At 36.6% G+C, this 22,302-nt stretch overlaps 1 protein-coding gene across 6 annotated transcripts in view; it reads right to left on the reverse strand.

Annotated features, from left to right (window-relative positions):
* The window catches only part of LOC145997173 (uncharacterized), a 127,666-nt gene extending 105,882 nt beyond the window's left edge, over window positions 1–21,784 (reverse strand). For 4 of the 6 annotated variants that reach the window (XM_083133863.1, XM_083133861.1, XM_083133864.1 and 1 more), the window contains exons 1-3: window positions 21,575–21,621; window positions 17,091–17,299; window positions 11,704–12,144 (exon numbers count right to left, since the gene is read on the reverse strand). In XM_083133863.1, the coding sequence (XP_082989989.1) occupies window positions 11,704–12,144; window positions 17,091–17,197 (548 nt within the window). In that variant the 5' untranslated portion in view covers window positions 17,198–17,299; window positions 21,575–21,621. Of the gene's footprint in view, window positions 1–2,263; window positions 4,330–11,703; window positions 12,145–17,090; window positions 17,300–21,574; window positions 21,622–21,765 lie in introns of those variants that run through there. The other 2 variants (XM_083133866.1, XM_083133862.1) reach the window with 2 other exon arrangements.
* Between the last annotated feature and the right edge of the window lie 518 nt (window positions 21,785–22,302).

Here is a 22,302-nt window from a genome sequence, read left to right on the forward strand (position 1 = left end):
GGCAGAATGGTAACCTTCCTGTAAAGTGCTGTTCTACATGATTTCTTTATCCCCACAATATGACTTGTACTACTAATTGCTTCTGTATGACAAATACCTATCTACGCCGATATGCATTGTCCCAGAAAGTTATTCTATAGGTTAACCCTTCACTGGTATATGTGCGAACGCATTGCTCACCATAGATTATTAAAATCAAAGTTAAATTCCATATAAAATTATAGAAATTGCTATATTTTCTTGATATTTTGTTTCTAATAATATATAATCAGTATTATTTCAATACAAGAATGTAATTTTGTTATGTAGTAATTGAACACTTACTACATAAGATGCTCAATGTTATTCCGAAATTATAGCACATAAAATAATGGCAAACTACATAATTATCTTAAACATTCCATGCTCGATATAATATGTAAAGTTGGCCTAATTTTTACTCCTTATTTCCAGTAATTTAAGAGCAAATCTATATTTCCATTGTTACTGCATGTTTTCCACTTACAGAGTAATGTGAAATTTACAAAAACTTGAACATTTTACTTAAGATTCCCTAGTTTTCTTTGGAATCAATGAAAATTTCACTATTCCCACCATGGTTTCTGCCCAGATTTTCAAGACGGGAAGACAGCGTTGCCACATTTCAGCATCTAGCCTTAACCCGCGATCGCTCGCGCCTTCATGTGTCATGCGATAACTCGCATGTTAGATTTTTCTAACAACTTGTTTTTTTTTTCAGTTATCACTTAATATTTGCAAAATATATTTTATCAAACATGTTTTATTAAACATTGAAATCATTTTACATTGTTACAGCATTCTTCTTTATGAATATTTAAAACATCAATGCAAATAAGCACATTAAAATACAATTTATTATTGATATAAATTCAAATTCAAAATGTTTTATAATTGAGGATGTTTCTAATCAGATTCAGAGTCAACTTCTTTTGCAGCACATTCACGGCAAACATAAACAGTTGTTTCTGTATGTTCTTTACATATTGGGGAGGAACACTTACTACATGAATGATATGTGAATCGATTCTTTCTTTTGGGACAATAGGCACATCGGGACTTTTCCTCTGATTCAAGAGTTCTCTCAGTTTTCGGCAGACTTTCAATGCTTACAATACTTTTTATTTTCTCCTTCAGACGAAGTGATACATTTGGAACTGACATCCGTCTCATCATATGTGGTTTTGTAAGCATCATACTAGGTTACGTAACAAATTTTCTACGAGCCAACAAGTCGCCTGTATTTGTTTTGTAAATTATCTGAGCATTTATTACTCCAATGTTGAGATGGCTGAAAAATATTGTGAGGCCAGCAATTGCTTATTCTTGAAACAGAATATTCAGATTTCAGACGATCTACAACATCCACTCCTCCTTTTGTGAGATTGTAGAAAGTAATCACTTCTGGCTTTTTTGCCTCTCCAGTCAGGATCAATGCCATCGTCATTATGCATGGTGGAAATCATCATAACATTTTTTTTCTGTTTCTTCTTTGGCACATAAGAGCAGAGGAGACAATTATTAGATGGTTTCTCTCCAAACGCAAACATACTGCTGTTTCCAAGCCTTTCCTTGACAGATAAAAATTCCGGCGGAATTTCTCTTTTATTCAATCGAAGAGTTCCTACTAGTGTCAACCTGTGGTTGGTGAACAGTTCATTAGCTAGAGGTATGGAGGTAAAATAATTGTCCATGGTCACATTCATTTCAAAATCTTGTCCCCACCTATCACACCTGGTAACTGTGTGACAATATTCTGTCTGGCGATTTTACTTGGTGGGGCTTTTTGCTTGAACCATATTGTTGAACCATCTTTGCCTCGATATGTATCACGATTCACATGTCTTGAAACTGTCACAGAATCATCAGAATCACTAACTGACTGTTCTGTCTCGGTATGCACTTCCTCATGTTCTGATGGACCGTCTGTATCGGTTTCCCAACCTGTGTCTTGAGGTCCAATGTCCACTTCATCTGTGTCTTCTTCTTCCAGCCACATCATGTACTGTTTAGTTTGTTTGTCAGACATTTTACTGCTATTCTCTTCAATAACACAATGCCAAAAAGAACAATCATCAGATTGGAAGAACCAATGCACCTTTCCACTACACTGTACACAGACGGAATAATAAACGAAAGCGGTATTTCCCAAAGGAAAACTGTTGTACAATCATTCGCTGGAAATGTGACGCGATAACTCGCATGTTAGAAAAAATCTAACAATGCACTCGGACAGGATCAAAGCCGCTAGTATAAGGTTTCGCTTTCAATTTCAATAACATTTGATACAGTGTTGACAAGTAGAGACATGGAAGGAGGCATTTTAGCCTTAACGCATTGTTACCTCCAGTAACAATCTAGAAATAACAAAAGTTTTGCAATTGTTAGATTTTATCTAATAGCGCGAGTGATCGCGGGCTAATAAAGATGGCCGTGGTCAGTCTCTTCTATACTGATGACACTGACATAAAAATGGTGCTGTGCATTGTCCAAAACAACCAAATTTGTAAAAGCACCTAGATGGGTTGATTAGCATGAATAAATTCTTTCATTTTTTAAAACAATTTTCATACAGAAATAATTTAATGTCGACATTTAAAATTTGTATGAAAAGGATACAAATCAGCAATTCATTTCCAATACATATTCAAAAATGCCAACAATAGAATGAATGTATGCACCAAGCAATTTTCCCTGAACTAGCAATGTAGTGCATAACGAACCATGGCCATGTAGTCTAAGGTGCAAGCTTTGGGATCTGGCTATGCTGTCACCGTAAGTTTTTTACCTTTTCTATTCTCAACCTGAATCCTCAACTTATGATTTGACAATGCGGTACCATGTTTGGCACCTAAAGTTTTTTTTTATTTTATTACCTGATGAAGGAAATAGTACAGACTTCCGAAACGTCGTTCTGAAACATTCCTACTCACTTACGTAAGTTATTAATATATTTTTATTTGAATGTAAGGTGAACTGTTTGTAGAAATAATTTTTCGCAAAATAGCTCAACAAAACGTGTGTATTTTTGACATGGAAGATCACTTTTTCTTTTAAATTATTTTCCACAAGTTTTTCAACTGTAGGAGCAATCAGGGGTTATAAGAGGAATTGCCTGGATAAAATAATTCACACAAAGGTCACAAGCAAATGGTCGAACACCCATGTGTATTCTTTTGTGTACTGAAGCAGTGATTTCTCTTAAATTAATTTCCACAGGTGCTGCAAATGAAATGTCGAGGTCCCAAATGCATAGTCTTATGCTTAGAAAGATCATTCTTGTTCGCAAACGACTTACTGCAAAGAGTCCAGCAAAATGTATGCACTTAGGTGTGTATCCTAATGTGTCTTGCAATATCACCTTTTCTCTTATATGAATTTCCACAAGTATTGCAGCTGTAGGGGCGGTCTTCCGAATGACTTTTTCTATGGTCTGCAAGTTGACATTTCTGAATGAATGACTTCCCACAAAGATTGCAAGAAAATGGCCGAACACCCGTGTGTGTTCTTTCATGTACTGTGAGAGAAGAATTCCTCATAAATGTCTGTCCACAAGTGCTGCACATGTAAGGGCGAGTGTCTGAATGCAAAGTTTGATGCCATAAAAGCTCATCATTCCTCAGAAATGACTTGCCACAATGACTACAACAAAATGCACGCACTCCAGTGTGTCTTTTTGTATGTTTTGAACAATCATGTTTTGTCTTGAATGATTTTCCACAAGTATTGCAGCTGTAGGGATGGTCTTCTGAATGACATTTTCCATGGGCTGCAAGATCACTTTTCTGAATGAATGACTTTCCACAAAGATTGCAAGAAAATGGCCGAATACCCGTGTGCATTCTTTCATGTACTGTGAGAGAAGAATTCTTCATAAATGTGTGTCCACAAGTGCTGCACATGTAAGGGCGAGTGTCTGAATGCGTAGTTTGATGAGAAAAAAGCTCATCTTTCCTCAGAAATGACTTTCCACAATGACTACAACAAAATGCACGCACTCCAGTGTGTCTTTTTGTATGTTTTGAACAATCATGTTTTGTCTTGAATGATTTTCCACAAGTATTGCAGCTGTAGGGGCGGTCTTCTGAATGTATTGTTCCATGGACTGCAAGATCATATTTCCGATTAAATGACTTCCCACAAATATCACAAAGAAATGGTCGAACACACGTGTGTATTTTTGAATGTACTAGGAGAAGAGATTTTTTCTTAAATGTTTTCCCACAAGTGCTACAACTTAAAGGACAAGCTACTTTTTTGGTCTTTGATGAAGCAACTGAAGAAATTTCAGTTTTCATATTGCCAGCACACCTGCAAAAAATACAATATCTTTAGTAAATAAAATTTGCATTTTCAGACAATAGATGCTGTTCCATTAAGATTTGACACACAGAGAAGGTATTCCATGTAGAAATGTCAACAAAAAATAGTGGCTTCACCAGGACTCGAACCCAGGGTCTCGGGCATACTGAGACCATTACTCTATGCTGAGAAAAAACTTTGATGTCAACAGTTTTTCCAAGGCAACAGATCATATTGTGGTAGCACTGACAGAGAACAGTTTTCAAGTCCTGGTCAAGCCTGCATTTTTTTGGAGAAATTTCTACACATTGTTCTAAACCTCTATTTTTCACTCTTCTAAGACAATCTCTTTCAAGCATTCATGACCATGTCTATATTTCCATTAAAAGATAAAACTAAATAAGTGTTACACTCAAAATTCTTATGCTGAATTACCAGAGAATTAATATTATATTCTGATCATCTTATACATTATGTTTCAATCACTATAGGTTAGTCCAAATGTAGTTAATGATTCGACTTAGATACAGGAATCTTACGACTTACGTCCAAACAGTTCCAGTCAACCCTAAAACAATACACTTAATACTGCAAACAACTCGGACACAATTTGTGTCAGTCCATGGCCATCTTTAAAGGGAGGCCGGAGCCTTCAATTTGGCACACCCTGTAAACTTTGACATCAGCCGGCCGATGTTGCTCGGAAGAAAACATTAGAGAAAATGTCCAAACGTAAAGAAGTAATAATTTTCTGTAGCCTATTCACCCCGTAATAACTTCATTCCCCCAAATTGTATCGGCGAGTTTATTCAACTTATTTTATTTTTTATTAAAGTAGGGTAGTAAGTTGTAAAGTTGTTTGTTAAATATGCATTGGATTTTCTGAGCTGTATATCTGCATTTCACGAAGGAGCTTTACTTGCTTTTTACATGTGAATCATTAAATTTAATACACATCCAATATTGATGGCATTAAGAGTTTTTTAATCATGATGTGCAAAACAATCAGTGATATCGAAAAGCTATAACCATGACAGAGGCAGGATGACATTGATGGTATTTTGACCAAGTTATTTAAGTTTTGCATCCTTGTACATATATTCTGACGATGCAAAATGTCCAAATATGAACTGTGTTACCTATATATACATAGTTATATTTGTAAAATGATAGTTATTGCAAGTAGTAATTGAACACTTCCTACATAAGATGCTCAATGTTTGTTATAATCTTGAATTTAGAACAGAACAAATAGTCAATCTTTTGTTAGATTAGGTAATTTTACATGTGTGTCTGTATTGCTTTCACTTTGACCAGTGATGATGTGTTGATCATCCAGACTTTGCACCTAGCGACTACCACCTCTTCCGCAATCTGAATACCTTCCTAGGCGGCAAGCATTTAGACACTGATGAAGTGAAAACAACCGTGAGTAACTGGCTATTATCACAGGCAGCAGAGTTCTATGAGGAGAGTATCTAAAAACTCGTAGTTCGTTACGATAAATGTTTAAAACGACAAAGAAATTATGTAGAAAAATAGAGAAGTGTATGGAAATTCGGAAAAGAAATGTTTTTTTGAAGAACACTTACTTACTTCCTTTTTACTGCAAAACAGACCTTACTTACAAGCATGGAAATGGCAGAATGGTAACCTTCCTGTAAAGTGCTATTCTACATGATTTCTTTATCCCCACAATATGACTTGTACTACTAATTGCTTCTGTATGACAAATACCTATCTACGCCGATATGCATTGTCCCAGAAAGTTATTCTATAGGTTAACCCTTCACTGGTATATGTGCGAACGCATTGCTCACCATAGATTATTAAAATCAAAGTTAAATTCCATACAAAATTAGAGAAATTGCTATACACTAGACTCTCGCTAATCTGGCCATTCCTTGCACATATGGGTGCTGGATTGGCGGAAGTGCTGGATTATTGAGAGGGTCGGAAATTATGTACTACTATGTAGTTTAAACACATAGGGACTATACAGGCTGTACTTTATGTGTTTCCTTTTAGAAGCCATAGTATGCACTGGACTTTACTGTAAGAAAGTCACAATTTCAAATACTGTGCGTATGTATAGCATTGTTTAACATTTTTAACTAACATCATTGTTGAACACGATAATTCATTGTTGTGCGCGTCATTTCTGCTTGAGTGACTACAGGCCGGATGTGGGCCGGACTACTGAGAGGGCAGACTATTGAGGGCCGGATTAGCGAGAGTCTAGTGTATTTTCTTGATATTTTGTTTCTAATAATATATAATCAGTAATACTGCAATACAAGAATGTAATTTTGTTATGTAGTAATTGAACACTTACTATATAAGATGCTCAATGTTATTCCGAAATTATAGCACATAAAATAATGGCAAACTACACAATTATCTTAAACATTCCATGCTTGATATAATATGTAAAGTTGGCCTAATTTTTACTCCTTATTTCCAGTAATTTAAGAGCAAATCTATATTTACACTGTTGCTGCATGTTTTCCACTTACTTCGTAATGTGAAATTTACAAAAACTAGAACATTTTACTTAAGATTCCCTAGTTTTCTTTGGAATCAACGAAAATTTCACTATTCCCACATTTCAGCATCCGGCTTTAAAAAAGATGGCCGTGGTCAGTCTCTTCTATACTGATGACACTGACATAAAAATGGTGCTGTGCATTGTCCAAAACAACAAAATTTGTAAAAGCACCTAGATGGGTTGATTAGCCTGAATAAATTCTTTCATTTTTTAAAACAATTTTCATACAGAAATAATTTAATGTCGACATTTTAAATTTGTATGAAAAGGATACAAATCAGCAATTCATTTCCAATACATATTCAAAAATGGCAATGTAAGAATGAATGTATGCACCAAGCAATTTTCCCTGAACTAGCAATGTAGTACATAACGAACCATGGCCATGTAGTCTAAGGTGCAAGCTTTGGGATCTGGGTATGGGATGCATGGAGTCTCCTGGAGCAAGCGTAACAATTTTTCCAGAGATTTCTACCAATGTATGAGACTGGTGACCACCTGCCATCATGAGGAAATTGGGGAGCTATGAATGAGTAGTGTTACCCGATCATGGAAACCTACAAAAACTACTTGGATTCGTTATGATGACCACACGTCACTCCATAATTGGTTGGATGATCTCCCTTGTCCACTGAATAAAGTGGAAGTGAGGCAGCAGTCGGTAGGGAGGCACTAGTCTTCACAAGTTGTCATGCCACGTGATATTTACACATGCAATATACTCACTTAAACATTTACAAGAACTGAAATCATTGCAAACAGTTAAAAATAACACACATATTCACAAAGAAAAAAAATATTACATGCATAAAGTTCAATGTTCCCACGTTGAGAATTGAATGTTTAGCACGTTTATTGCATCCAATATGAAACAAAAAGTTATACCTTTCAGTACAATTTCTTTGTGTTTTTCTGGAATACAAGTGTGACTGCAGCACAGTACACCATGTTCTGCACTCTTGCAGCCTAACAAGTTTCTAGTGTCTAAACTCTGAGCCACAATAATCGTCTGAGGGGAATGTATTGTGGTCCTGTCCATGAGTGATTATTTTTGTCCTTTCTTCAATTTCTTATCATAATTCATCCTCATCAGGGAAAAGTAACAGAAAAGTGACTTAAAATAACCAAATGAAACAATCCATCATTTTGTTCTTTCATCTCCTGTATTTCAAACCATGACATCCCTTAAAATTTCTTACCTTCACATGAGAATTATAAGAATTGCAGTGTACAGTAATGGACAGTTGTGGGTTGTATGATTCCATTGAAAGTCAATGGTATGGATGAACCACTTTGGAGGTGCTTAAAAATATGGAGTGTTCCAAGGAGACTTTTTTGTTTTTCACAAAAAATCTTAAGAAATGTTCTTTTTAGTGTGATATCAAAAAAAGGAGAGAGAGAGAGAGAGGGGGGGAGGGGGGGTCACTTTAAGGTTGTCACTTTAACGGCACGTACGGACCACGGAAACATACAGAGAACATCAAAACAAACAACTTTTCTTAGTAACATTTATCTCGGTGTCTTGTTTCGGCGCTACAGTTGTTCAAAAAGTCTGTTTTGCCGCCTGAAAGCTAACGACCACACACAACATTTTATTGCATTTAAGACGTCTTTTCCTGTCGTCAAGCGATGCATTTCAGGGTTGCCAGGAACACACACATTCTGTGAACAATGACATAGGTACCATCAGCCACATTATGTACCGTAAAAGAAAGCGAGAAAACATGTTCTGTAATCCAACAGGAAGTGAACAAACTATACAAAAAATGGTAGAAAAAAAAAAGGAATTCAAATGGAAGTGGTAATATTGAATTTTGTCTCAGCTTACATATCACATATTTGCAAATCTCGCTGCCCAATTGGCATCTACAATTTAGTCTATCCACTTCGTCTTTCTGATACTTGTTGTCTGTGACACACTGAACAGTTGACAAAATAGAAATGAAAGAACTCAAAATTTCAAAGGTAACACGTAATGTAATGTACATGCGGCAAGGGGCAAAAATGGTTGAAAATAATGTGATATAAGTAGTAGTAAAACAAGCTCTCCGACGACTGTGTTTATCTATGCACCAGATACACATGAAATAGTTTGCAACATTACTGTGAATACGGCAGTATATTGCATGCTGAATCATGATTAGGTTGTAACAATATAAAAACCCTTGGTTGTGCATGTTATAGCCATAATGTAAGAACGTGAACCTCGGATACTGCCGCTATCAGCACCACAATATCACAATTCTTGTATCAGGACAAATGGATATACAAACCTGTAGATATCAACCTTGCAACAAGATTTGCAAATATTTGACAGGTAGCTGGGCGAAAACAGCCAAACGTAAACTGCGTGTCCAATAAAGTTTGTTGTTATGATGATTATATTTGACATGTAGGCTAAGGAACAAAATCCGATATTGGCACTTTATTTTGTATACGTTGTTTTTCTACCATTTTTTGCATCGTTGTTTCACTCCCTCCTTCCGCTGGGCTGACTGCTGGTCTTCTGACTGGCAGGCTGTGTTTACCTAGATGTTCGGTCTTCTGGATGTGACCCTATCTTCATTTTACAGATCATAATGTGGTTGGTAGTCTGTCATTTTCCCCAAAATTTGGGTGTTCCTTACAACACTGCCGTGCACTGTTTCGCTGCAGGAAATGATGTCACAGATCCGATCAAATGATGTGTGTGGTTGTCAGCATGCGGCAAAACCGGCTTTTTTGAACAACTGTAACGACGAAACTAGCACCAACGAGAATAATGTTATTGAGAAAAGTTGTTTGTTTTGATGTCCTCTGTACGTTTTCGTGGTCCGTGGGTGCCTGTGTAATATGTTACATTTTCAATAAATTTTCTTACCTTTATATCTTTTCTGTAACAATTTTTTGAAAAAAAAAAAAAAAAATTGAATAAAAGGTACTGACAACATATATTGATAAGGTATTTTTAGAATTAATAAATGAAAATAACCTGAAAACCAGTATTCATCTAATGAAGGTTTTCTTCTAATTTGGCAATTCACTTTCTATATTTCTAGTGATTAACATTTTCTGGTTGCAATTGTAGGGGCATAATATGTTTGGTTGAAAATGTAATGTAACACAGGAAAACTTTTGTGAACTATCAGGCCTTCTTAATTTATCATTCTTACTCTTCCACGGGGGTTGCAGGGGCGTTATTTACGCCCCCTGCTGAAAACTTTCTCTTAGGATGAAATGGTCACTAACTGTGAAATTACAAATGGAATTCTCGTACAATATTTTTACAATGTGCATGTAAATTATTCAATGCTATTTTCAAGACTATAAGCAAAAGCAGCATGTAATTAGTGACAAGGACAAGTAAAATTCAGCAGTGAAGAAAACATGACATCTAGCAGCTGAAATTTGATACAGGTGGTGACAACACACTTGACGTGGTCCGTCAACATTCATTCACAATAGAATTTTGTAGTGAACTTCAAGCTATGCCATTTGCCGGTTTTATTGGACAAAAATTGTAAGATGAGCTATACCCATCCCTAGTCCAGAAAGGGTAAAAACACAGAAGTGTCTGTGACTGTACATGCCCAACAGGAAAAAAGGTATGACTTGAGATGACCGGACCCCTCTCCGAGTTTCTTCATATTTGACATACTCACTAATTGAGGCCTCCTAATCACGAAGCTGAAGTTAAAATTTGTCTCAAACGTCTAGAAATTGCGAACCATTGGCACGTGGTTAGGTTAGGCAAACATAGTTAAAATTTGGTGTCGTGGTAGTATCAGGAATATATATATTTGGTTGTGAAACAAAAAAATTTCACGAAAATAGACAGTTTCCATTCCGAAAACTAACACCTTATTTTCAATTATTTTGCAATTTCTAGACATTTCCGACAAATTTTAACTTCAGAATCGTGATTAGGAGGCCTCAATTAGTGAGTATGTCAAATATGAAGAAAATCGGAGAGGAGTCCGGTCATCTCTAGTCGTTACGGAAAAAATAGTTTATACTACAAAAGGAGTAACATGGGGCAAAAGGTATAACTCTACATCTTACTGCCAAAAGAACAGATGACAGTATAGGGCTGTGTCAACAAAAAACAACCAGTCATCGAACTGGCCACTGACATTGCCAAAGCTTGTCATCCTGCTATTGACAAAGTCAAAGGCTTCTGCATGTTACAGTTCATTTCATGCTGGTGTCCCCGAGATTTCTTGTGCTTTCAGCAATGAAGCAGATGACACAAGAATATTGGCAACAGAATTCATGTGACTCAGCACAGATTAGCTGAAAGCCAGTATGGTTATAGCTTCTGACCCATAATCAATGTACAGAGTGGTTACAAAGTTGGCATAGCCCTTTAAATTTCGATACTATGATAGTGATGGTTGAATGTTTGATGTGAATACAAACCGGATAGTTTAAGAGTCCGAAACATCAGCATGGAGCCCATCATTTTGTAGCACAGCTGAATTCTGTGCCATGTTCTGGCAGGCTTTATGGAGATAAATCGGAATCCCATACATGAATGCAGTTTCCACAGCTGATCGTATTTCTTGGATTGTGGAATACAGGTCATTTCTGACTCTGTCATTGGAGAACCACACCTGCGACTTCTCAGAGGTCGTTCAGAACCTCTTCCAATCCAGCACCTGGGAAAAGTCTTGTTCAGATATTGATACAGTTGCAAATGCAAAGTGTGACAGAACATGGAGGAGAATTCAGATGTGCTTTGAAAATGATGATGTTCCTGACTTTTAAACTATGTATGTGTTCATATCAAGCAGTGGGGTGCTCCCTTTTTGACCACTCGGTACAAATCAATAAGACAATAGCAAATAATTACAAACCTTGTACTATCTGGAACCATTTCACTTTCTGGAAGCAAATTTCCATCTGGTGAAAGTCTCTCCTTAACATATACTTCGTCCATGTGAGCATCATATGCACCCACGCACGAGTCTTCAATCTTAACTTCCACCTTGGCATCATTGACAAGTGGTGCACTACAACTGTAGGTTTCCTCTACAAATTCAAATTCCTTTTTGATTCCTTCTGGGATTCTGTCACTGTCAAAATCAACAAGTGGATCTGTTGAGTCCTCAGTTTCTGAAGGAAAAACACTCTTCATATCATCAATCATATCTAAATCCTCCTTATCTTCTATAGAACACATTTCAGGTGTGGAGGTTTCTGCTACTTCTGACACTGTTGACAATATGGTGGCATCTCTCCCAACATTGTCCTCATATGATCCATCCGAGCTTGTGGTGTAGTTGCTTACACTCAACCTGTAAATGCCACACCACATGAAAACACTTTTAATAACAATAAACACGAGTGGGGTATTTTGAAAATTTGATCCAGTTTACCACAATAATTCTTATTTATTGTGTATGTTTATTATACACCCCATCACATGTAAAAGAAATAAAACACCAATTCAGTTAGAATGGAAAACAAAATAAAAAAATCCGACAACTTTAAATTTTCTGATAATTTCTATATTTTTCATAAAAAATCTTCATTTATTCTCCTAAAATTGGACCAAGATTTTCCTGCACTAAGGGGAATTTCACTTCATATAGCAACATTGCCTCTGCCAAGCACCATAAATGATTGAATGATTTGCTGTTTTAAGTCCACTTTATGCACACTAAGGCTAATCGGGACTGGTCCTACAGTTTAAAGTGAAATCCAAAGCACTATGTGCATCCATCAGGTATCGAACCTGGGCCAAGCACCATAAAGAAAGCATGAAAGGACAAGCAGTATTATCTCGCCAACACTATTTGCAATGGTGGAACTGGTGATGGAGACTGCATTTTCTCTGTAAGTAGCCACTCGCTTCTTATCCATAAGCTCCCTTGCCCTCCCTGCATACAATCGGGGGGGGGGGGAACCCCGTCATTCGAAGGGTGCTATGGAGAATAATTAGTGGTGTACATAAACCAATTTTTAACGGCTATTTTGACAAAATCCTGTTTCCCTGCTGGCTGGTTCGGGGAGGAGGGATGGGAAACCTAAGAATTGGTATGCCTAATTGTCTGTTAACAGCGGGTGACTGCCATAAAGGCGGTGCGACGCCAGTTCCTGATGCGGAAGCAGCTATAAGTACAGTGTTTTCAAAGTTTGGAGTCCTTTTCTGTCGCATCAAAGTACTACATACTACTTAATTCTTCAAATTTCTGGCCTTCTTTTTTTTTTTTTTTTTTAGAACACAACCATTTATACACAATTGCATAAAAAACAGACATAAAAAAAGGTGTAGCTCAACTGCGTAAGACCAGTTCTTTAGGGTATCTGTGCAACTTCTTTTAAAAATTTAGCTTGTAATGGAGGATCTTTTCCTGTTATTTGGAAATAAGTATCAGCATCTAGTCATTATTTTCGGCTTTCTAAACAATCTTTATACATAAAACTACAAATTACATAAATTAAATACTTTTAAATTATCCACGTTGAGCAATTATATTAGACAATTACCTGTGTTTATGGATGCGAATTACTTCAAATCTTGGTGTGATGTGGCAGTGGCATGCTCCCTGGGAAGTGGGAAGGCAATGGTGCAGTCTTAAAGAATGTATAGATCGTATTGCACAATTCTTAGAGGGCATTTTTTAAATTTATAGTGCATATTTTGCCCGTTTTTAATGCACATTTTGCATGCATACTTTGTATTTTTTATTGCACATAAATCTGTCCCCTACATATGACACTGACATAAAAAAGGTGCCGTGCATTGTCCAAAACAAACCTCATTTGTAAAAGCACCTACATGGGTTGGTTAGCATGAATAAACTCTCTTGTTCTTTAAAATAATTTTCATACAGAAATAATATAATATTGACATTTTTAATTTGCACCAATATTATATTCTTATCTGCAATTCATTGCAAATGCATATTTTGGAATGCCAACATAAGAGTGAACACCAAACTGATCATCCTAACACGTTACGAAGCCAGGTGACCTAATTATGGCCATGTCAATGTTTCTTGATCCTCTCTAATTCATCAAGTCCATCCTCCATACATTCTCATCGTCACGATTAACCTAGAGCAGAACAAATGAGACGAAAATAACCAAAATTTAAATTATGTTTATTTGCACATACAGGTGCCAGAAATTCATTTATCTGCAAAGCCAAGGCTGAATTTAATTACAACCATTCCTTTGGTTAGAAAACAGATAACAATGGTGTTTTCCTCGGTGCAAAGAGTCTTGCTCCTAAAAGCTAAGTTGGCAACTGTAGTTCGAACCAAACAGACAGTAACTGAAAGTGCAACATCCTGTCGTCTGCTCACGGCACATACCGACCCAAAAATGATGGGGTTCTTCTTCCCCTGTTCACCTAAATTGCAAAATAAATAAATAAATTTAGAAGAAAAGTGATGAAAAATTGACAAGAGGGTTCAACCACTATTCGTTGGATTTTTGCAATGTCTCATGATTGGTAATTCCTTGTAGAGGTGTGTGCATAAATCAGTCAGGGGTTAAAAAAAAATTACGGAAATGAACAAAAATCTATATTGATGTAATCTGGTGGGTGGGAGGAGATAATGTCTAACAGACATAGAAAATTGTCAACACTTTTGAAAAACGTCACGCCACTCTCAAGTAAAGAAGCGACTTGGAGACACATTGAACCACTCTCCATGACATACCCCCCTCCCCTCCCTTTACACATTCAAGCAACTAATGGATATTATTGCACTTTTGTGCCTACCCTGCTAGCAACTCTATGCTTCGCCACTGTATACAGGCAATACTATGTTTGAGCTCCAATAGAGCACCAATAGCTAAGCATAGTACTAAGTTATCTAATTTTCCTGAAAACTGTCTTGAATGGAGTTATGCAACTTCTGCTCTGAACCCCTCATATATATACAGAGGTGTGGTGAAACAGATTTAAAATTTTGAGGCTTTGAAAATCACATTAATCTTGCAATGTGGAGGGCACATCAGCATGTGTAATACTACTTTCATTCTTGTGGGGCACTACAGTGAGATGAAAATAGCAATGTCATGTGGTCCTCGATTCATGTTATATTATAGGTACATCCAAAGTGCAATCAGTATGCTGTCTCTACACAATCTGCAATGTTCTTACACAGCTATTTTTGGTGTTAGGAATATTTACACAGCAACCGGTTCTTTCCACTGATATAGTTTATCACAGCAAAGTCCTTGTTATTATTACACAAACCACATACTGTAAACTGCAGGTTTATTGTTACTATCATCTATTAATATTCTTCATTGGAGCACACAGTGTTACAATAATTATGTACCAACACACACGAGATGAGTGAATATATACATAACAATTTGGCATGCAAACAGTTTGCAATGTTGCCAAATTAGGGGTACCCCAGAATTCAGTGGTGTAAAGGTTACCCCTGTTATGTCATATATGGTGTCATGCATATCTCAAAAGTCATATGTGATGAAGAAAGTGGGTGGGAAATTTGAAATCAGTATGCCGAAATTAGTTAAGAACATACAGGGTGTCCCAAAAGGTACTTTACAACTTCAATGTCATATAACAAGACTTGTAATTCACTTAGAGAAACAAAGTAAGTTTTATGTGATACACCAACTCAAAAAGTTTTGTTCTGTTAGGTAATTAATAACTTCCTTGTCTGTCCAGGTGGCAGGAGCAACATAATTTGAGAAATGGAATCTGCACAGAAAAAGGTGCAGTGTGTGGCTTGGTTTATTGAAACCAAGTCAGACACCCAAGTCCAGAGAAATTTCAGAACGCTATACGGCCATTCATAAGAAAATGGTACAGCAACTTCATGCACACAGGCAGTGTGGATTTGAAGCACCATGTAGGCAGGCCAAGAACAAGCGAAGAAGATACGGAAAGAATTCGACGGGCTTTCCAGCGTTCACCGAAGAAGTCTATTTGGAAGGCATCACAGGAGCTGCAAATCCCTAGCACGACAGTACACAGGGTACTCTCTGGACTTGGGTGTCTAAAGCCACATACTGCACCTTTTCCTGTGCAGACTCCATTTCTCAAACTATGTTTCTCCTGCCACATGGAACGACAAGGAAGTTATTCATTACCTAACAGAACAAAACTTTTTGAGTTTGTGCATCACATAAAACTCACTTTGGCCCAAGTTCCTTTTGTTTTATTGCGATTTTATCATGCTACGAATGTAATTTTTACATGGTTCAATTTCGATGTACGTCTGTTAACATATACTGCGGAGTTTTAGCGATTACTTAAGATTTTGTTCAATATATGCTTTTGTGGTTAGGTTAGGCAGGTTAGGTTTGGTTCCCTTAGCATTAAAATAAAGTCCCTAAATGCATTCTACTAAGGTTCCGATTTACTTCTACATTCATTCCCACGTTTCTACGATATTTACTGTTGCTGGTCGACGGAGAATATCTTGTCCATGAGAAGTGCGTAAGGTAATTTTCAAGTTGTTTTCTTCAACATAAATAACTTTTTCGAGTCCAAACAGTGCCCATTACTTTGAGGAAGGTTCAAATTTCATGAGTGATTTCCAAAATTCTACGATAATTAGTCTTTGTGCTAGGAGAAATCATAGAACAATCTGAACCGTTACCCTTACTTTGTTTCTCTAAGAGAATTAAAAGTCTTGTTATATGACATTGAAGTTGCAAAGTACCTTTTGGGACACCCTGTGTATTTCACTATGAGGATACGAAATGACTGTTTCCTAGTGTAACTTCATTGGGTCACAATTTTTATTATTTTTTCTTGCTTGAGTATTCACTAGCAATATGAAAGTCTGTGTTATTGTCACTAATTTAGACATCAAAATCCTCATAACGAGAACATGAGTTGTGCCTTAAAGGGCAATGTTTTGGTGAACTTCAGAAAGGATAGCATGCATAGTGTGAAAAATAACAGTAGCAGAAAAGCATGAGAACAAGTTACAGGTTAATGTGTGGCATCTGACTAGATAGGTGCATAAGAGAAGGGGAGGGGGTATCAAGAATTATGAACACAAAAGAGGGGGGAGGGTCATTTAATAGATTACTTCATTTAAAGCAAATTCCATTAGGAAATGTTTTCTTTCTACAGGCAAACATTTTCATATGGGGATCAAATAAACTAAATTTTCCTCATGTGCATTTAGTTTCAAGGCAAACACATATATACAGTTAATACAATTGTAAAAAACGTAAACAGGAAATCAGAAAAAACATATCACATGCAAAAAAACAAACAAAAAAAAAACGTTCTTACTTGTTTTCTGAAGAAGAATCGCATTCAGACGTTTCCAAATAGTTAGGAGGTTCTATTTTGGTATCTTCCATCTTATTATTCCAAGAGTTCCTAGTAGGAAACTTCATACAATATTCAAGAGTTCTCAAATGCTACCAAAGTTTGTAAGTTCCTTAAACTTCACCCATCTCGGAATGTGTGAAGTAGAGTATTGGAGTTCATTCCTGAACCTAGAATAGGAAGAAAATGGAAACTTTAGTACATTACAAAGCATAGCGACTAAGCTTCCACTTTTCCAATTATAAAAATCTAGAAATCTATTAGTAGAAACTGAACTGTTATTGACTATTTTTAATAAAATAATAGGTAATAAACAGCTCAATCTACCTTACACTTTTTTATTTTTACATTTATTTTTGTTTGATGTGGTTTAGCTTATTTTGTCAAAAGGTGCAGATAGCAAAGTAAAATAAACCAAATCAATCAATCATAATTCTTCAGAGGGTGAGGTCTGTCCTCCAGAGGGTGACCCCAATGCCACAAAATTTGAGAGAATTGAAGCAAAGAATTACAGATGAAATCAATGCTATTCCTCGTGCAATGCTTCGGTGAGTGATCGAAAACTTTAGTTCAAGAATAATTGAATGTGAAAACATGAACGGTCACCATTTGTCCAATACTCTTTTCCACAAATAAAAATTTAAAGTTTAAGCTTTATTTTGGTAATAAATTTATCTTTATACAAAAAATGGTATGACTTAAGATGACCGGACCCCTCTCCGATTTTCTTCATATTTGACATACTTACTAATTGAGGCCTGCTAATGACGAATCTGAAGTTAAAATTTGTCTGAAACATCTAGAAATTGTAAAATAATTGCGAACCATTGACGCTAGCCCCACGAACCATTGACATGTGGTTAGGTTAGGTAAACATACTCAAATATGAAGAAAATCGGAGATGGGTCCGGTCATCTTAAGTAGTTCCCAAAAAATTTAAGTATTGATTTTAATAGTTTTAAAAACGAAAATATTTCTGAGGCACACTTTACTTCTGTTTGTAGTTCTGAAAAATGCAATTTATAGGTGAAAAAAGACGTAAAAAAAGTACCTTATGCAAGCATTTGCATTTGCCATCGACAAGGCATTGTTCGTTCACCGAAAAAAGACATAATATCACAGAATAGTAGAAATGATTGTGAAAGTAAATTTGAATCTTTCTGAAAGTAATTAACACTGTTTTCAGTTCCGAAAAAGTCCATTTTATCAGCAAAAAGAAGATGTAAAAGGTACCTTGCAAAAATATCCTTGCTTTCCATTGACTACTGCTAACTCGAAGCTCGAAGGGGTGTCGTGCTTGAGACCAGCATCATGATGAGATGAAAGTATTTAAGGAAATTATTGTAATGCTAAGGGTTCTAAACCTGGACTGCCTAACCTAGCCATGAAAGCATTTAGATTTTTTTGGCACAGGTTTCTTTTGTTTTATTGCGCGGATGCAATTTTAACATCGTTTGTATTAGATTGACTTCTGTTAACACACACTGTGGCATTTTAGCGATTACTTAAGTGTTTGTTCAATATATGCTTTCGTAGTTAGGTTCTCTTATTAAAATAAAGTCCCTAAATGCACTCTACTAAGATTCCGATTTACTTCTACATTAATTCCCACTAGTCTACGATACTTACAGTCACTTGTCAATGGAAAATACGTTGTCCATAGGAAGCACGCATGCTTGTGTAAGGTAATTTTTAAGTTGTTTTTTTCAACATAAATAACTTTTCTTTCAAAATCCAAACAGTGCTCAATACTTTAAGGAAGGTTCAAATTTCATGTACACAATGATTTCCAAAACTCTACGATAATTAGTCTTCCTGCTAGGAAGTTACCAAGTGACCTGATGACATGCACACCCTAACTATGAAACCCCTTTGCACAACATACATATGAACTAGATGGCAGCAGCAGTTCGTAAACAAGACGACAGTTGCAAGAGAATAACCATGTAGGATTACAAGGAAAAAAAAAAAAACATTCTCAACCAAACATGAAGGGTTCGAATCCTGGCCTGGGAATGGATGTTTGTGGGTGTTCATTCATCATTTTGGTAACAGTATGGTATAGTGAAAACACATTTCTTCAAATTTACAGGAGAAACTACTTACGGAACTGAGTTTCTGTAGACTTTTCGAAGTTTGTGGAAGTGTTTTCTCCTTTCATTCAACTTATTCGGCCAGTAAATCATGTATTTTCGACATTAATGTATCTCTGATGCACGATAGCTCTTGCCACCATTACCGTTGACTACGTTAATCAAATGTTCCATGCGTTCGATTATGTAATCCCCTGTAAGTGTAGCAACCACGCGGTAGTTTTACAAGATTACGTGTGAGCGTTCTTTTTTTTCCAATTTAATTTTCTGTTGCCTAACATAACTAAACCTAACCTTCCGTGAATAGGTTGTGGATCAATTTTCACTTAAAAAGGTAAGGCTCTAGTTTACGTCCTTTTCCTAAGGAATACATGTCATATATCGTTGGAAAGCTTACTTTATAAGGAATGGTAAAAATTTACTATCCTTCGGACACCTCTAATTTTTTCGTTTCGTCAATTTTTGACATTCGTACTTACGTATCTGCTTCGCGGAACATTCCTGAAGGTGTAGAACATCTAGAAATTGCAAAATAAGCGAAAATAAGGCGTTAGTTTTCGGAATGGTAACTGTCGATTTTCACGATTTTTTTTGTTTCACAACCAAATATATATATTCCTGATACTACCACGACACCAAATTTTAACTATGTTTGCCTAACCTAACCGAACTAACCTAACCACGTGCCAATGGTTCGTGGGTCTAGCGCCAATGGTTTGTGGGGCTAGCGTCAATGGTTCGCAATTATTTCCAATTTCTAGATCCTGATACTAACACGACACCAAATTTTAACTATGTATGCCTAACCTAACCACGCGCCAATGGTTCGTGGGGCTAACAAAACACAATCACAACGCGTCATGTTACAGTCACGATGCGTGATGGTGTATGAAGGTGTACGCGCCAAACGCTATTCTCCGTCGGAGAATTAATTTTCAATGAACAACATGAATTTCAGCTATGAAACATTCCCACATCACACAAAACGGTAACACTTTACTATACCTGAGACAGATTTCTTCAAATTTACAGGAGAAAGTACTTATGCAAATCATTTTCTGTAGCGTTGTTTATGTTCGGGAATGTAATTTTGATTCATTTTAATGCGATTGCATGTGGTTTTCTACGAAAATCTATTTCCGACGCGCTATTGCTGCTGCCGCCATTTGCTTCCTGCATGAGAGCACAATACGCTCTCGTATTGTCCGTATATGCTAAATTGAACGAAAGGAGTGCTAATGGAACCAAACCTTACAGGCCTAACCTAACCTAGTAGGCATACCTCGTCCCCGTGATGGTTTGTGGGGCTATCGTGAATTTTTGGGCTAACGTCAATGGTTTTTCTGGCTGCCATGTTGTGTGTGGAAATAAACAAGAACAGTAAGTACTCGTAAATGTAAGAAATATACATTACTTTCCTAACAAATTAAATTATTTCACCTAAATAAGTGTTCCGGAATGCAGAATAGTACGTTAGCAATGTAAAAAAGTGCGAAAGAAATGATTCCCAGGTGTCTCAGGTATAGTAAAGTAGTACCAATAAATGTGTCCGAAGGATAGTAAACTAGTACCAACAGATGTTGTCCGGATATGCGTAATTGAACGTACTGAGGAATTTTTTCGATGATGAAGCACATATTTAGGGGTGAAATGAGTGCTAATGGAACCTAAGATGACATGTGAGCGGGTTTTTTTTTGTTTTCCAATTTAATTTTCTATGTTTGCCTAACCTAACTGGGGTCGGGTACCCTATTCTACACCCTCGAATGTAGATCTAAAAAATTACTTTCCGTGATATTTAGAAACATCGTTTATTATGAAGAACTAATTTTTGTAACGAGAATATTTGAAATGTGCGAAAAATCGAGGGTGTAGAAAAGGGTACCGGAGCCCCTAACTGAACCTAACCTAACCTTCCGTGAATGGTTTGTGGATCAATTTTCGCTTAAAAACCTTCTGTGAATAGTTTGTGTGGCATTTTCCAGTTAATAAGTTTGGAAACTGCATATCAGCTGACGAAAGACTATGTGAGTCAAGATTTGTGTAACGAAAGAGAATTAACAACGAACAATAAATACTTGTAATGTGAAAAATTACGCTTTTTTAGTGAAAAAGCAAAATCCCACGTTCAAAAATGTTCCGCTACGCATAACAGGTAAGTACAAATGTAAATAAATAGGAAATAAACGAGTGAAATGTGTTTTCACTATATCATACTGTTACCTCGATTTCATCATTACTCATCCCATTTTTGCAAATTAGCCAAACAATTGACAATGGGGTTGACTGACTGACTAGTCTAAGTTCACTTCATGTAAAAAAAAAAAAAAGGTTAATCGGGACTGGACCTACAGGTTCAAGTGGAATCCGAACCATCATGTCCTGTGCATCCACAAGGGTCAAATCTGGGACACCTTGATTACAAGACGACGCGTTGGCTAACGAAAAATGCATGGGGCGGGTAAACTCGGCATTGACTTAAACCATTTTTCGACTCACAAACAGATGTAATCGAGACAAAATAGTGCTATATATTAAGATACCTTGCTATTTAGTCCGGAAGAATAGTTCTTACGGTTCCACAAACGCTCGCAAATTTGTTCGAAATCACAATTCCACAGCGTTGCCAGGCCAGATTTTTAAAAATCGGGAGATCGTCCCCTGAAATATCAGTAGATCTGCTTATAAAATCAGAACTAATAACCAGCCCTGGCCCAAAACCATGGTAACGGTTGAAGTTTTTGCGTGCGATGACGTGTGACCGGCCAAGTGAATGCATCACTTCAATGTGAAGTCACGTGAAATGACAAAACGACAGTGTTGCAGTATGCAGATATTAAACACCAGAACAAGAACAATGTCTAGATGAGGATGTGTACTACAGGCTATGGAAAAGGAGATGCGATAACCACTAACGCCGTCAAACGGTTGGGCGGGAACTTTACGTCAGAAACCATGAAGAAGTAATAGGATCTGAGCTGATTATGTCCTTTGCGATTAGTCCACTCAGAATTAGTTCACTTCATCAAATGATTTACTAAATCTCATCAATTTACATTATCGAATTCATTATTTCAGTT

Source organism: Lepisma saccharinum, chromosome 13, assembly GCF_977018435.1.
Source record: "Lepisma saccharinum chromosome 13, izLepSacc3.1, whole genome shotgun sequence".
In the NCBI taxonomy this organism is placed as follows: domain Eukaryota; kingdom Metazoa; phylum Arthropoda; class Insecta; order Zygentoma; family Lepismatidae; genus Lepisma; species Lepisma saccharinum.